Below are 15,839 nucleotides of genomic sequence, written 5' to 3'. Positions count from 1 at the left end.
GTGCTCATACATTAGCGTTAACGATTATACCATAGCAATGATTTGTGATTTATTATGATCATATTTTACAGTTTATTTGTACACTACTTAAAGTCCGTTTATAAAGTTGTTGTGCCTTTACATACTGTATATACTACATAAAATTGTTTATTTACAAAAGTGAAGGCCCACTGCGACCATGAAATGCATAAGCGGTTACAGACAATGAATGAATGAATATAAATCTCTAGGTATTTTAAGATAATTGCCTATTGTACAACAAAAAGGGGGTTAAAAACACTTTTAAGTGTTAATCTCCACATTCTCATCCGTGTTTTCATAATCACCAGTCTCTATTGGTTCATCTGTACTGTTTATGTCTTCTCTATCGGTAACCCTGGGTAGCCTGAGCAAGCATGTCCAGAGTGATCCGCTCTTTGGGAAACCTGTCATCTGCTTGTGGGGTTTCCACTTATCTCCACAGATCCAGTACTCCAGAGTCAGATTGCGGTTCACTGTGAATGCAGAGTCCCCTCTTACCATAGCTGTGAAGAGTGCCCCACGGCTGTTTACGTAGTGTCCCGGCATAGAAGTCCACTGGCCTGTGGTGATGTTATAACAGTCCATGAGGCAGCGTAGGAAGTCATCACAAGGGCCGTTCCTCATCACATACAGCTTGTCTCCATGTGCCACCATGCAGTGGCCATAACTCTGAGGCCGTATCATAGTGGTGGTCAGGATCCATTCATCCTTAACAGGAACGTATTCATAGATATCTGTAGTGTCAGGAGGCTTCCAGAAACACATGAAAATCCTTCTCCGTGCCACTGCGCTGGCTGCCCCTGCCACTGGACGTGGTGCGTGCCTCACAAAACTCCACTCATGGGTGGATATATCACACACTTCTGAGGAAGATAATATCCTCTTGTCATACTCCCCACCAAAGGCATACAAACATCTTTCATGACCCACAAGGGTGAAGTTATACCTGGGCTGCTGAGGCCCATCAAACACACTCCAGGTGTTGCTCTCTACATTGTAGCAAAAGCTAAAGTCAACCGTCTCCTTGCTGATCCCTCGTACTCCTCCCACCACATACAGCTGGTTGTCCACCACAGCAACTCCTGCCATGGAAGTGCTGGCATCTGTGGGTAGGTCAGTCAAGTACCTCCAGTCTGCTTGCTCCTCGTTCAAGAACCACACTGTTCGGAAGGCATCTTGCAGTATCTTCATGGAAGGCGCATGAGTGGCCATAGCAATGAAAGAAGCAGGTGAGAGGGACTCTACGTAGCAGAGCATCTCCTCTGGAAGAAAGTCTGCTGCTTCCCGTAGGTCTTGGAAGGCATCACGAATGAACATGGCCGCACTGCGAAACAGCCTCCACAAGCCAAACACGGCAGCTGTATGGTAGAGAAGAAAGCAGTTGTCTGTGTCCAGGATATCTATAAGATACTGGATCAAGGCATCCACTTGAAGAAAAGCAGCACATTCTGCAGCTTCCACAATCTCCTCAGGGTCACTGATAATTGGCCGTTCACCTCTGGAGACTGCCATAGCGATAAGGAACCCCCTGGCCTTCAGACCACCCTGCAAATGGAGCTCATCCTGATAACTGTCCCTCATGCCAGAGCGAAACAGACCACGAAAATACTCTGAATTCAGGCTTAACAAGGCTCTATCTACAGTAAACACACTACCTTCCACTCGCACTCTCAAGGAATCTGTTGGGCCTTCTCCCTCTCCCAATCCAGACTCTTCCAACTGGGCCACTGGACTCCTGTCTAGCTCCAGGCTGATGCTAGGCTCCATAACACCTCCAGCTTGCCTCTCCTGATGTAGTATAACCATGCTACTGAATAGGAAGTGAGACTAATTATTGTTTTTGTCCAGGCTTGACGCTAAACATAAGCGCGTCAGTGCACTGTCGCTTCATAGACACACTGCTCTCCTGTTGCTGAAAATAGAGCCACCCTAAAGATAGCAACAAGGTCGAACACCAGCGTCATATGGGGAAGGGGGTATGTTGGGTCATATCTTGTATAGAGTAGATATATAGAGTAGATAATATTGGTCTGAAGATGATTTTCCTAAAACTAAAATAACTATGCAGTTTAATTCCAAATAAATATTAAAGTCTTTAATTTATGAGTAGATTAAATATAGGTAATTCACTTGCATGTGGAAAGGAAAGACAAAGCTAAATAAATGAAAATTAAGTTTTAAAAACTAGTGTTCAAAAAATAGTGACAGAGGAAATGAAACTAAGAACCAGGCAAGACCTGATGAACTGTCAAAAACATCACAGTGGAGTATACACTTTATAAAGCTTTTTAAATTCTACAAAAATAATCACAATTACATTTCTCTTTGTATTTCTGTCTTTTTGAACTTAATGATATGGGTCTGAAAGGACACGTAGGTGTCAAGAAGCCATACTTAATAAAATGCGAAGAAGTACTGATAGGTGGAGTAAGGGTTTCTCTTCTGCTTAGTCTATAATTGGTTTTAAGTTGATTGTAAACAACAAATTGTGCAACCAGCTTCTAAGACCATGCTTAAATAAATAAATAAATAAATAAATATGTAAATATATGCTGATTTCTTTGAACAACCGAGGGCGTGTCCTAGAGAGACTGAAAGATGAATGTCAAAAAAACGTGTGTAAGTGTCGAGGCTTTAATTTAACTTAAACATATTAAAGGTATATTACTGGGCCTTCAGTAGGTTACAGTCAGTACAGAAGAAGATCAGGGGCAATGACAGTTGTTCAAAGAACATGTTGGTGAACAATAAGTCTGTTAACAGTGCTGATTATTTTTCCCCTTACCCTCACCCAAGCAGTGTTTGGGCCCAGGCCGGCCTGTGTTTTCACTGAACTGGATTCTTGGCATGGGAGTCAGGGATTTTCCATGTTCTGGGTGTTCATTTGGTCTCTCTCCCACATGTCTTTTTTTCATTTTTTTTTTTTCTTCCTTAAAGACTGGCGCGCTATCCTTATTTATGCCTGCCTCCTGATCTGCTTCCTCCTCAGAGAGAGTTTCCTTGGTGATGAGAGAATAGGGGGGCTGATTGTGTGAACGAAGTCAGGAGAAATAAGATTCAAGCTGAGGGTCTGTGAGGGGTACAGTAAACAAGAATGTCATTTGCATTTACAGGCTCTTGTCCAACATATACATACACACTATAAAGTTGCTACCATAAGCAGCAGCTTTTGTGCTGTTTTGTGGAAAGCTGGACTGGGCCTGGGCTTTAGGTTCTGACCTTTGACTGTGTCCAAAGCCGCACTGATAATCGGTTTGAGAGGGAGGAAGCAATCGCTCCCTTTCTTTTTAATCACTGGCAGATGCACAAGCACTCAGAAGCTGCTTTTCTTACCTCCCAGAGTACTCTCTGCCTGTCGTAGTGTCACAGGGTAAAGAAGAAAAAGGGAGAGTGGGGGATTGGGGGTAGAGTTGTAAGACTGTGTGAGAAAAATAGTTTCCATTTAGTGGACTTTAAGGCCCGTCTGAGATTGTGTGCACTATATGTGGCGCTGCTATTCCCACCAGTTCCTGTTTCTTTCTAATGTCTCTTTCCCTTTCTGTTTCATCTCTTCTTTAATCAGGGATTACTATTACAAACAAACAAACAAATAAATAAATAAATACATAAATAACTTTAGTTCCCCAAATGTATTTCATCAGCTTACAATTGTGGAGACACCCAGGGAAATTTTTCTAAGGCTGTATATAGACATATCTCTTTATATTAAACATGTCTTTATATGACACATGACATGGTCCTAATGTCATGGTTAGTTTCCTCCTTGCTGCACTTTACATTTAGGAGCACTTTGTAGTTGTGGATGTGCTAAGCTTTCATTAAACTTCATAGATTTCAGAAAATACAGTTAATTATAGTTGGATGTGTATTGATTAAAGGTTCTGAAATAAGCCATAACATTATGACCTTGTTTCTACACACACTGTCCATTCACACAGCTACACTGACATACAGGAGCACTTTGTAATTCTACAATTACTGACTGTAGCCTATGTGTTGTTCTGCATGCTTTGTTTGACCCCTTTTATCCTGTTCTTCAGAGAGCAGAAATAACTTGGAGTGGATCATTCTCTGTACAACAGTGACACTGATGGGTATGGAGATTGTTAGTGTGTGTTGTGTTGGTGTGAGTGGATCAGACACAACAATGGTGCTGGAGTTTTTAAACACAGTGTCAAGCCAGTCATTATTATTATTATATTTATTATTATTATTGTTATTATGGCTGATCTGTGTGTACTAATGTTAACACAACACGAGCAGCCATCTTAAAGGCAGATTTTTCTAAAGCCCAAACTTTCAGTTTCATTTGCAACATCCTGTGTCTCCACCAAGGCCCTGAGCCCAGCTGTTTATGAACATGTCTCTGACTTTGCCTTAAAATGGACACTTATCCTTCCAGTTAACCTCACTAACCCATTAGCTGTATCAGCTTCACCAAACCGGCGTATAAACTGAGCAGCAGGAGGCAGCATGAGGTTTCAATCAAGTGCAAGCTGAGTCTGAATGGTGTACCAGTAATCTCCCACGATGAATCAACATACATCAACATCATGGCTCACAAGCCAGCTAAGACACTGTTTTTTACTGTGTGTGGGTGGTTAATATAGCGGAGGCTCAGTCCTGTGTTTTTTGCCCCGGGGCAGGCATCACTGTGTGATGGTGTATCAGATGAAGGGATTTAGTGATGTTTTGAGTTGACTGATTTGGGAAACCCACTAGGCCACTCCACACCCTACAAAAACCATTACTCCTGCAGGCAAACACGTGTGGAATTCCTGTCTGAACCGCACAGGGCTGAGGTCAGAGGGAGCTCAGATTCAGGGTGGAGGAATTCACCCTCAGAGAGAAAATCCCAGAGAAAAGACAGGTGCACAAAAAAATGAAGCACTCCTGAGTTTTACTTATTGAATTAGGGGTGGAAAAGGAAGCATTTCTGAATATATCTTAGCAGAACTTCAACTTTGTTTTGAGACGTTTTGGAAAAACAAGTAGCTACTGTGTGAGTTTTACATGAACATCATAAAGGGACTCGAAGTATTAACATTTTTGTATGAGGCTTCACAGTAGATATCTACAAGGTGAATTTGCCTGTGGTTCACTCTCTCACTCTTTCTCTCACTCTCTCTCTGTTACTCTAGCCCTTAGTAACAAGGGAGCCCTTTCCTCTTCCGCCAGCTCCAGCATGTCTTGACTCTCCAGAAGGTTACTATGAAGAGGCGCAGCCCTATGATCCAGCCCTTAATGGTAAGACCTACTCTGGGACTATTCTCATTAAGTGATAAAACATTACAGAACATTAAACCCCCCAAAACATTACAGCTCAAACATCATTTATCAACAGTTTAAGTGTTGTTACGGGAACCCCTGCCTATAACAGCAACACAAGTGTTGACATTTGTTAATTCATGTCAATTAAACTGACATAGTCCAGTCGCCTTGTTTTTGTAGATCTTGAGCTCCTATTGCTCATAACAAATAAACAGATCCACTGTTCCCTCAGTGTCCTAATTTATCTCACTTAGCTACTGCTACCAAACTGTAGCTAATGCAATTGAGAACTACTGCTTCCAAATCTGAACTGCAGCTTTTTTTGAACAATTCCCCTCCAAACAGTGCCTTGACACAGAGGACCCTGTGGCTAAGGAGCACAGAACAGTGATGCTCTTTGTTCCACTGCAGCGGGTCCTTTGGCACTGGACAGAGCAACGGAACATTAGCGTGAGCCCAGGAAATGGGTGGCAGATGATACAGGGTCTGGGGTGGCTAGAGCAACTCTGTGAGGGTTTGATTTATATTTTCAGTAAATGTGCAGCGCACACAATCACTTCATCAAGTATATGTGTTAATCTAAATGGAAAGGGATACGTCATTTAAAATACTACATACTCAGTATGGGAAATTCATGTAAGCCTAAGAAGACAAGTTGGTGATTTATGTTTTGGTATAATATTTACATGTTAATAACTCATTTACAGCATATAAATAATTATACTGACAGGTTCAAGTTTTTGTTTTGTTTTAGTGTCAACAAGAAAGTAACAAGAGGCAAAATTTAGTAAATAATTAGTAAATAAAGAATATTTAGTAAAAGAGAATGGTTATAGGTATTGGTTGAAAGTGTAGGATCTGAGAATAAAATGTAGCTTTTATGCTTTAAGTGGGAAATAACTAATAAAAAAACTCACTGCAGGTTGTTCTGGCTAGTTTTTAAAAACAGTGTAGGGCTATATAAATTTAGTTAACATGGTTAATTTATCATAGAAGCACTCCATGTTGTAGTTATGAAGATTCTAATTGGTTTACAGAATAAACATCACAAGTCAGATGGTATTCAAAATAAATGCATGAACTTTGCACATTTCCTCTACTTGGTTCTATTGACAGTTTCACTTTGTGCTCTCGGTGACTAAAATATGATCCTCTATTTATGCACTTTTGCACTGTTCCATATCCGTCTGACCTGTGGAGAATTGTCACCTTCTTTTTCTTTCTTTCATATGTCACTATAGGCTGTATCATGCAGTTTCATGATCTTCTTTCCACTTCTTCTGTCCTTTCTCTCCTATTGTTTCTGGAGGATTTGGATGTTTTGCTATCATCACAGGGACCAGGAATCAAGTAGAGAGCTCTGGCAGTATGATCTATGCTGTGATCAATCAGGGTATCTTTTTTGCACTGCATGGGGGGTGATACTAATGACAAACTCTAATACTTAGAATTCACTGGAGACAGGCATGTGTGAATGTAAAAGTAACTCAACTGTGATGATCAATGCACAGCACCTATTCTGCATGATCCTGCTTATGAACATTCCAAAGATAATTCAGTTTTACTCTCTCCTCTCTCTCACTCTCTCTCTCTCTCTCTCTCTCTCTCTCTCTCTCTGTCTATCTGCCTGACCTACAAATGATTCTGCAATTTCCTGTCTTCTCTAATTTTTTCTAAACAAATAGAGCCCCACTAATTTGGCAATTCAACACACCACACCAAGCAAAGTCCTTGGGCAAGTCTTCTAACACTGCGTTTGCTTTCTTAAAACAACTGTGAATATAAATGTTTTCACGTCCTGAAGGAAGCATGTACCATACAAAATGTTTATCAAAAAAAAAAGAGAGAATTTTTCTTATTCTCCCCAATGTCATTCCCAAACCCTCTTTGAACTTTCCTTTTCCTACGTTCTCGTTCTGCTTATCAGGATCCTGACTTTCTTTGTCTTCCTCCATAGATGATGTTGATGCAGTAAGCAGCTCTTATGAGTCGTATGATGAGGAAGATCAAATAACAAAAGGAATACAGTCCACAGCGCAGCACCAGTGGCCGTCTACAGAAGCATCCATTGAGCTGATGAAGGATGCTCGGATCTGTGCTTTCCTTTGGAGGAAGAAGTGGCTGGGACAGTGGGCCAAACAGCTCTGCATCATCCGAGAGAACCGTCTTTTCGTAGGTGTTGGACTATCACCTTGTGCCCAATTACTGTGTGTTGTGGGTTCACACAGCAGATCCAGTAATGGCTTGCATGTCTTTTGCTGTGTATACAGTGCTACAAAAGTTCAAAGGACCAGACTCCTCTGCTGGATGTCAGTCTGTTGGGCTGCAGTGTCATCTATAAGGAAAAACAACCCAAGAGAAAAGAGCACAAGCTAAAGATCATTCCTCAGGGTGGGGAGGCCATTGTGCTTGGCCTACAGAGCAAAGACCAGGCTGAACAGTGGCTAAAGGTAGGGCTCTGAGAAAAGCCTACACTGAAACTGTGATCTTTACTTCAGATAATTAATTCTTAGTTCATTAATAATGTTTATCCACACAGGCGATCCAGGAGATTAGTCCCAAATCTGCAGAGGGCTCTGATATTTCTGATTCCCCCAGACTCATCTGTACAAAGGTATTAATTGGTTTAAATAGACAGAACATATATACATGAAATCAGTGACAAACAGTGTGTCCAGACAATATGGAATTATGAAACAATTAGATTTTTAGCCAAATTTATTGCCAGATAAATTTTGCTATTGTTTACCGTAAGCTATAGTTTGTAAACTACATTGATGAATGGAAGAAATGACAGTTTGCATAATTCTCACAAGTTCATTGTCTCCATTATTACCTCCATTATTTATTATTAGGCATCACCTATGTGTGTGTTGAATGGATTGGTATTTTGTGCAGTGTTGATTGGAAAGCATCATTGAGTGTCGTCTAGAATGGCTATTTATATATACAGGGGTTAGACAATGAAACTGAAACACCTGTCATTTTAGTGTGGTAGGTTTCATGGCTAAATTGGAGCAGCCTGGTGGCCAATCTTCATTGGCCCACATTGCACCAGTAAGACCATGTGCATCCAATGGTTCAAACATTGTGTCCTGAAGGCGGTGCCGTGTATCAGGACGACAATGCACCAATACACACAGCAAGTCTGGTGAAAGATTGGTTTGATGAACATGAAAGTGAAGTTGAACATCTCCCATGGCCTGCACAGTCACCAGATCTAAATATTATTGAGCCACTGTGGGGTGTTTTGGAGGAGCGAGTCAGGAAACGTTTTCCTCCACCAGCATCACGTAGTGACCTGGCCACTATCCTGCAAGAAGAATGGCTTAAAATCCCTCTGACCACTGTGCAGGACTTGTATATGTCATTCCCAAGACGAATTGATGCTGTATTGGCCGCAAAAGGAGGCCCTACACCATACTAATAAATTATTGTGGTCTAAAACCAGGTGTTTCAGTTTCATTGTCCATCAAAAAAGAAAATCAAAACATTTTTAGAAAATGCAGTCTCTGTATAAAGTCTAATTCATTTTGTAGGTAGCAGGATCATCACAAAATATTGACGTATTGTTGTATTATAATGTAGAAAATGAGCTGAAAATAACTAAAATGCTGTGATACAATGAACTCTCCCCCTCTGCAGGTGGAGCTTAATGAGAGAAACTCTGTGGCCTCAGAGAGCGGCAGCAGTACGGACAGCCATGCCGAGAACACTGAGACTAAAGATGGTGAGACTTGAGTCTTATATAGCCCTGTTATTCTGGACTGTGGTGGGGTCATTTTCTCATTAAAGGATAATTGTCTTTTGCCATTTAGTTAAAAAGAAATACGGTACTGGCCTGAAGTTAAGTAATCTCATGAACATTGGGAAAAAGAAGAGTTCCTCTTTAGAGAGTCCCGAGAAATGTGTGGAAACATCAGGTAAAGAAGTGGAACTATACTATAGTTATTCATTGGCTGTTTAATTAATAGGGGGACAACATCGTGAATACATTAAAATCTCCCTCACTTCTCTCTGCCAGGCTATCTCAACGTCTTGGTGAACAGCCAGTGGCGGACACGCTGGTGCCTGATAAAGAACGGACAGCTGTTGTTCTATCAGGATAAGGGCAAGTCTAAGCTGGCCCAGCAGCCAGTGCCTTTGGAAGGGTGCATGATCTTACCAGACCCCAGTCCGGAACATCTTTACTCCTTTCGCGTACAGATGGATGGAGAGCAGCTGGCCATTCTGGAGGTGAGCAAAAAAATTCAGGGTTGCTTGCACTTGATGCCCTCACAACAGACTGAAACAACTTTCAGACACCTGTTTATAACGGTATACCCCATGCCAATGAGTCAGTAATCACAATCACAGTTCTGTCCAGGGTTGTCATGATGATTTATGACATGAAAAGCCAGCAGTTTGTGTGTGATTTTTGGTTCTCCAACTTTTATAATCAAAAATTGACTGCAAGTTAATATTTGGAAATTTGTGTACGTTTTTTCTACCATTTTATGTATTACATAAAGGTTAAAATAGAACGGAAATGATATTGCTGTAGTTAGTAGTTGTTCAGATAGATAACGCTGTTTATTCAGTTAATTCACAGCTTCTTAGTGAAACCCCAAGTTTAGCCATTAGCTAAGTGTTCAAAAAGCTAAAAGACTAATGTACTTCCATAATTTAATCTGACCTCACCCCTCTCTCGGTCCAGCTGCCACACACATTCAAAATGCACACACAGCTACACTGCAGTCCAGTTCAGAACCCGCAGATTAACATTCCTCACACTCTGCTGATGGAGCAGCACTCTCCTCATGTCTGAATGCTCTTACACTGCTAAAATAAATCCCACAACTTCACATGTAGAAGGACACTCTCTTCATGGCGTGTGAGGTTAAGTTTAAATTTTGTTTACATTTTTTTAAAACTTTAAAGTGTTATCTGGATATACTGTGTGTATTTTGTCATCTAAGTCCATAAACATTGGTTATTAAAACATTTGTGATAAAGCATACTCTCAGCAGACATATAAACAACTTATTTCCTGCTCACATTCCTGCGTTCGGTGTCTGGCGGCTTATATTCTATATTTGGAACGATATTTTTCTGCAAACAAAGGGAAAGGAGGCAAAATTGCAACTTCTGAGTTTATCCCTAAAGATGATTCTGATAAACAGTGTTCAACATTAATTGAACACAATTTATTTGTAAATTATTATTTATTATGAATAATAGCATGTAATTAAATATATTTAGACATATGTCCATTGTGCCTTTGTCTCACTTCTCAGGCTAAGTCATCGGCAGACATGGGCCACTGGCTGGGGTTGTTGCTATCACAGACCGGGACCAAAACTGACCCAGAGGAACTCACTTATGACTATGTTAACTCTGAGAGGATTTCCAGTATTGTCAACGCAGCCAAGACCTCAATGTAGTAAGTGTATTTGTCATGTTTGGCATATAAGTGGTACTGTGTATGCGTATCTAATAGTTCCTGTAGCTGGACAACACAAGTGTTGCAATAGCCAAAGCAAGGTCATAGTACAATGATTCGCTGGATTTCCAGGAAATTCCTAGGAAAATATATTAGTTGATATATTGTGTGGTTCACAAGCCCTATGTCCTCTATGTTCTATTACTGGGAAGTGATTATTTATAACAGTGTTAAATTTGTCAGCTTAGAGTCAGTGACCTGTAAATAAACCTCAACTTCCTTTACATGTACTTTAAATTTCTCTGGATAAACCTGTTTGCTAAATAAATACCATACAACTTTCTTTGTGTTACTCAGCCTGATGCAGAGGAGGTTTTCAGAACCAAACACTTACACAGATACCCTCCCAACAAACCCCAATGGGTCTGACGACATATACGATGATGTGGCTTCCACAGAAAATGAACTAGAGGTATGCAGCATTTCCTTGGGTGTAACATCTTAACCAGTCAGTGTTTTCTTTTTTAGTCAGCTGTGACTTTCTTGATTCTTAGAGTTTAAAGATGTGTACACCGCGAGGACTAACGAGACCCTGAGTGTCTCAGGGTATGTTTCAGGATTTTGTATGTGTTAACTGACTGGAGTTTTTGTTGTAATCTTGTGTCTTTGTGCTGAGTAGGATGGCCAGGAAGGCAGCAGTGAACTGGTGGTGAGCCCAGAGCAGGATGGAAAGGACAGGGTATATCTCGACCTGCTGCCTGTCCGCTCCTTCCTCCACACGAACTGTGGCAGAGTGTCTCCCCAGTTCGGTCAGTCTTCACAGAGAGAGCACAGCCCCACCCCTGGTCCCACTGAGCAGCTGGACCATGCCAATGAGGTCAGGACTTATCGACCATGCCAGATTTTAATGTTTGTCTCTGCCTCTGTAATCGGTAAACAGACTGCTATACAACAAAAAACAGGTGTTGCTGTGTAACTGTAGCTCTTACATTAACTATTCAGGATCACACCTATGCTGTGTACAATAGCACATTAATCTAATGCCAGATAAACTGTAGGTAAGACATAATCTCTCTGAAATTCTCTAAGATGCTCACAATTACATTTATCTCACTACAAGTGTGTATTTAAACAGTAGGTGTAGGTATGACCTCCTAAATGTATGTAATTTCCATTCAAAACAGTTAGTTAATAGTAAACAGAAAAAGATCAAGCTACATTTTTCAGTTTTTCCAAATACATCTGCTAAAGAAAATCTCCAGGGATTGCCATTCTGCATTTCAAACAACACAGCCATGTGTTTTAGTTGCAAATCTTCTACTTTTTTACTTTTAATTCTAAAAGCCTTTATTCTTCCTGTTCTTAGGATATTAAACTTGCTGAGTCAGTGTATGAAACCGCATTACCCACAAATACAGAGCACCTGGATCCTCCACCAGTCGCCCCAAGATTGGATCTAGACACATCCTCCAATGCTCAGCCCCAAAACCAGTCACAGAACCAGGCACCGCACCAACATCTACTGCCACCTCAACCGCAGATACAGCCCCAGCCCCAGCCCCAGAGGATTAGTCTCCCTAGTCAAGATGGCCATAAGAAGGTCACTCCCCACAGCCCCAACATTCCTCGAAGCCAGCATCACACACATTCACACACTCCCCACAGCCCCCCAACCTCTAGAGGAAGGGCAGCAAGCACCGATAAATTTCTTGACAGACTGAAGCCATCTGTAGCAGGTAGTTACCCTTTATTTAACAGATTCCTAAAGACTCTTCCTGTAAATGTTTTATTAGGTAATTTACTTTAGTAGTTCTTGTTATGAAGACCTGGACTTTTGCTTTCAGTATCTAAATGTGAATGATCTGTATCCACACCCATCCAATGCAATAAATACTGCATTTAATGACCATGTCATAACCTTAAAACTGTTGGTATATTTCTGCACGTGATTAGGGTACATTAGAGCAAACTGATAAATGAAAAATTAGTTTGGTGGGTGGTGGTGATATAGTCAAAAGACACTGGTCAGGGAAGAAAAATCTGGATTATAACTGAACTTTCCTCCACATTCCACCATTTGAAGCGTGCTCAGGGTCAATTGAGGTGAAGCTGGGGAAGAACCGGACAGAGGCAGACGTGCGACGCTTCACAGATGATAGAGACCGGCTGGAGCGGGAGAGGGAAGAGGTCAAGAACATTCTGGCCACCCTGAGGAAAGAGAGACGGGAGGCGAAAGAAGAGCTAAGCTCCTGCCAAGGTAAAGCAGCGCCCCCTAGTGAATAATAATTATTATTATAAATGACATTTCTAAAGCGCGTTTCAACGACGCTGAAACATACAGTGAACAACTATATTCACAAGTTAGGAGTGGGTGAATACTGGACACAATGAAATACAGGGGAGTTAAATTTAAGGCTGTGGGTAAGTCAATAGTTATGGTAGATATGCTATTGCTTTTAGCATAATAGAAATGGATCTGTTAAAGAATGACTTGCCAAATAAACTACAATACTACCATTAAAGAAAATCAACAAAGCATATGGTGTGCAAACTCTGCAGCCAACACCATGTCCCTGTGTATGGCTTTTTGAAGTGTGTTGTTGTTTCCTTTCACAGACTCTTCTAGGCAGGCTTCTCTAGAGGCTTATCTAAAGCAGAGGGAGGAGGCCTGTCGGGAGGCAGAGCGTCGGCGGGTGGAGGTGGAGCTCAGTCTGATGGAGGTAAAAGAGAACTTGAGAAAGGTGGAGGCTGGACCTTTTACCCTTGGCACCACAGTAGACAGCAGCCTTCTGGACACGCCGCCCATGGTCAGTGCACACACCACAGAGAACAGATTTCCTTAAAGGCTAAGCACCAGCTCTATGAAAGTGTCAAACAAATAAATACAGTGGAATTTGAGTTCCTTACTTGTGTTTATTGATAGTCAGAAAACATGTTACTTCTTACTAATTCAAGGAATAAGGTTTAAAAGACTGTTGGTCCCCCCCCCCCAACGGTGTTGGGAAACTCTAGTAGGCGTCTTGCCTGTGACGTAGATGGTGGACAACAACTCTAGAAGTTGCACTTAATTTAATGCAAAATGACGAAAAGGTGTGTTGTTTTTGGCTGCAATCATTCAATGTACAGTGGGACATCTGTGCACAAATATCCCAAAGATCCCAAAATATCCAGAAAATGGACAACATTTGTCAACTTTAAACGGGCACTTTTAAAGGACCCTCCGCTCACTCCGTTATCTGTAGCTCATTTCACTGGCGCTTTTCCAACAATATGGGCATGTAAGGACACCAACGAAAGGTGTTGAAGAGCCTCTGTAACATGGAGGTAAACAGGGTAAGGACACTCACTTCGCCTGTTTTAGTTGGTGTTAGTTAACGTTAGCTTGACTTGCTAAACTCGGTGGCTCAGATTGTACTCGGCTACGTAGCTGCATTACGGAGGTTTATAGTGTCGGATGAATTCGAGTTCGACTTCAATCACATTTACAAGAATAACGGTACCTCTAAATAGAGTTTAGCTTATTGCTAGGCTATTGTTATGAATAATGTTGGTTATTTAGCTAGATACTGTCATAACCGTCAGTCATAACGGTGTTTTACCGCTCCGTTGTTCAGCTGTTGTCCACCAGTGACGTCACACGGTTGCGTTCAAGAATTTCTGTAGCGAGCTCGTCAGTAGCTAAAATAATGTGAAATATTCATGGAGGTCCATTAAGTGGTGCTTAGCCTTTAAAGGCCAATAATTACTGTCAGAAATCTAGCTAAAATTCAGTGATGACAAAAATTGATTTTTAAATTTATTAAAAAAAAATTTGTTTTTAGCCTAAGGCAACCCCACCTGCTCCAACACCACCTGTCAACAATGGGGAGACCTCACCTGTCAACTCAGCCACAGCACTGAAGAACAGGCCCTTGTCTATCATGGCATCCAGTAAAGGCAACGTACTGCAGAAGGCCAAGGTGAGTGGTTTCATCTGAAATCCTGCAGCCTGTTACAGAAGTGTAATTTAGAACATTACTAAGCGAACAGGTGCGGCACGGTGGCTCAGCAGGTAGTGTTCACACAGCTTCAGGGTCCAGGGGTTGTGGGTTCGAGCCCCTCTCTGGGTGACTATCTGTGAGGCGTTTGGTGTGTTCTCTCTGGGTTCATGCGGGTTTCCTCCCATGGTCCAGAAACACATGTTGGTAGGTGGATTGGCTACTCAAAAGAGTCTATAGGTGTGTGTGTGTGTGTGTGTGTAAATGTTGCCCTGTGAAGTGTATACTCAGTATAGTTCACTTGGGCACATCAGTGCTCTAGACGTCTAATATTCTGGCAGTGATTTTGGCTTATTTTTCAATTGCATTAAAGACTGATTTACTGGCCATGACATCTTTCTGATCCTCATGTTCATGCGCAACAGCAAGAGACTTTTCTGTTTGATTGGATTAAAGACACAAGCACTTAAACTTCAAAGTATTTTTGTTGGATGTCAGTTTATTAAGCACTCTTATTTGCTTCTCTTGGCAGGAGTGGGAGAAGAAGTCAACATCCTAGGCTTGGAAATGGGAATACAGTGTGCAGAACGTGACATAAAAGCCCTCAACTCAGAGCCTTTGGCCAACTCAAGCTGTAACATATTTAGGCCAGCCCTTTTGGCCAGGAAGGAGGAGGAGGGGACAGCACACCTTTTTCAGCCTGTAGTCTCCCCCTTGGTCCTCTTGCCCTGCCCCTTTTTCCTGCTCCAGTGAGAGACTGCGACGGTACTCCTTCCTGCAGGCAGCTTATCAGAGACAACACTGTTGTCCCCTAAATTTCCCCAACAATGCCACTGGACACTGTAATATCAATCTATTTAAGACTTTTTTATGAAAAAGGAAGGGATTTAAATACATTTTTATAAACGAGTACATTACAGAACGGAGTGTTTTTCTTACAGCTATAAGAAGTTGCGAACTGAGAGAACTTTGAGAGCCATTAGTCTTTTCCCATTACAGCATGCTATGAAGGGTCGCTGGTATGGTTAAACCAATAGGTACAGTCTAGATTGTAGCCTGGTTCGTGTATGCTGGTAGCCTAGATGTAAATACATATTACAAAGAAGTTCTTTTTTTTTGACTTATTACTGTATGCTAGCTAAAACATG

At 41.5% G+C, this 15,839-nt stretch overlaps 2 protein-coding genes across 3 annotated transcripts in view; one reads left to right on the top strand and one right to left on the bottom strand.

Moving 5' to 3' along the window:
- afap1l2 (actin filament associated protein 1-like 2) overlaps window positions 1-15,706 on the top strand; it is a 37,887-nt gene extending 22,181 nt beyond the window's left edge. For both annotated transcript variants that reach the window (XM_066664510.1, XM_066664511.1), the window contains exons 6-20: window positions 5,163-5,268; window positions 7,250-7,464; window positions 7,563-7,742; window positions 7,832-7,906; window positions 8,938-9,022; window positions 9,111-9,215; window positions 9,317-9,528; window positions 10,569-10,714; window positions 11,072-11,186; window positions 11,394-11,591; window positions 12,081-12,450; window positions 12,798-12,971; window positions 13,331-13,521; window positions 14,536-14,673; window positions 15,224-15,706. In XM_066664510.1, the coding sequence (XP_066520607.1) occupies window positions 5,163-5,268; window positions 7,250-7,464; window positions 7,563-7,742; window positions 7,832-7,906; window positions 8,938-9,022; window positions 9,111-9,215; window positions 9,317-9,528; window positions 10,569-10,714; window positions 11,072-11,186; window positions 11,394-11,591; window positions 12,081-12,450; window positions 12,798-12,971; window positions 13,331-13,521; window positions 14,536-14,673; window positions 15,224-15,250 (2,337 nt within the window). In that variant the 3' untranslated portion in view covers window positions 15,251-15,706. The remainder of the gene's footprint in view (window positions 1-5,162; window positions 5,269-7,249; window positions 7,465-7,562; window positions 7,743-7,831; window positions 7,907-8,937; window positions 9,023-9,110; window positions 9,216-9,316; window positions 9,529-10,568; window positions 10,715-11,071; window positions 11,187-11,393; window positions 11,592-12,080; window positions 12,451-12,797; window positions 12,972-13,330; window positions 13,522-14,535; window positions 14,674-15,223) is intronic.
- LOC136692018 (kelch repeat and BTB domain-containing protein 13) lies at window positions 283-1,827 on the bottom strand. Its single transcript, XM_066665062.1, has one exon. It carries the CDS (start codon window positions 1,825-1,827, stop codon window positions 283-285), a length of 1,545 nt encoding a protein of 514 aa, XP_066521159.1.
- Window positions 15,707-15,839: the final 133 nt, after the last annotated feature.

Source organism: Hoplias malabaricus, chromosome 3 (genome assembly GCF_029633855.1).
Source record: "Hoplias malabaricus isolate fHopMal1 chromosome 3, fHopMal1.hap1, whole genome shotgun sequence".
Classification (NCBI taxonomy): Eukaryota; Metazoa; Chordata; class Actinopteri; order Characiformes; family Erythrinidae; genus Hoplias; species Hoplias malabaricus.
This window is presented reverse-complemented; position numbering and strand designations above follow the sequence as displayed.

Bases quoted from the DNA above. Each gene is read 5' to 3' on its own strand.
- LOC136692018 (XM_066665062.1), bottom strand. From the start codon at position 1,827: ATGGTTATACTACATCAGGAGAGGCAAGCTGGAGGTGTTATGGAGCCT.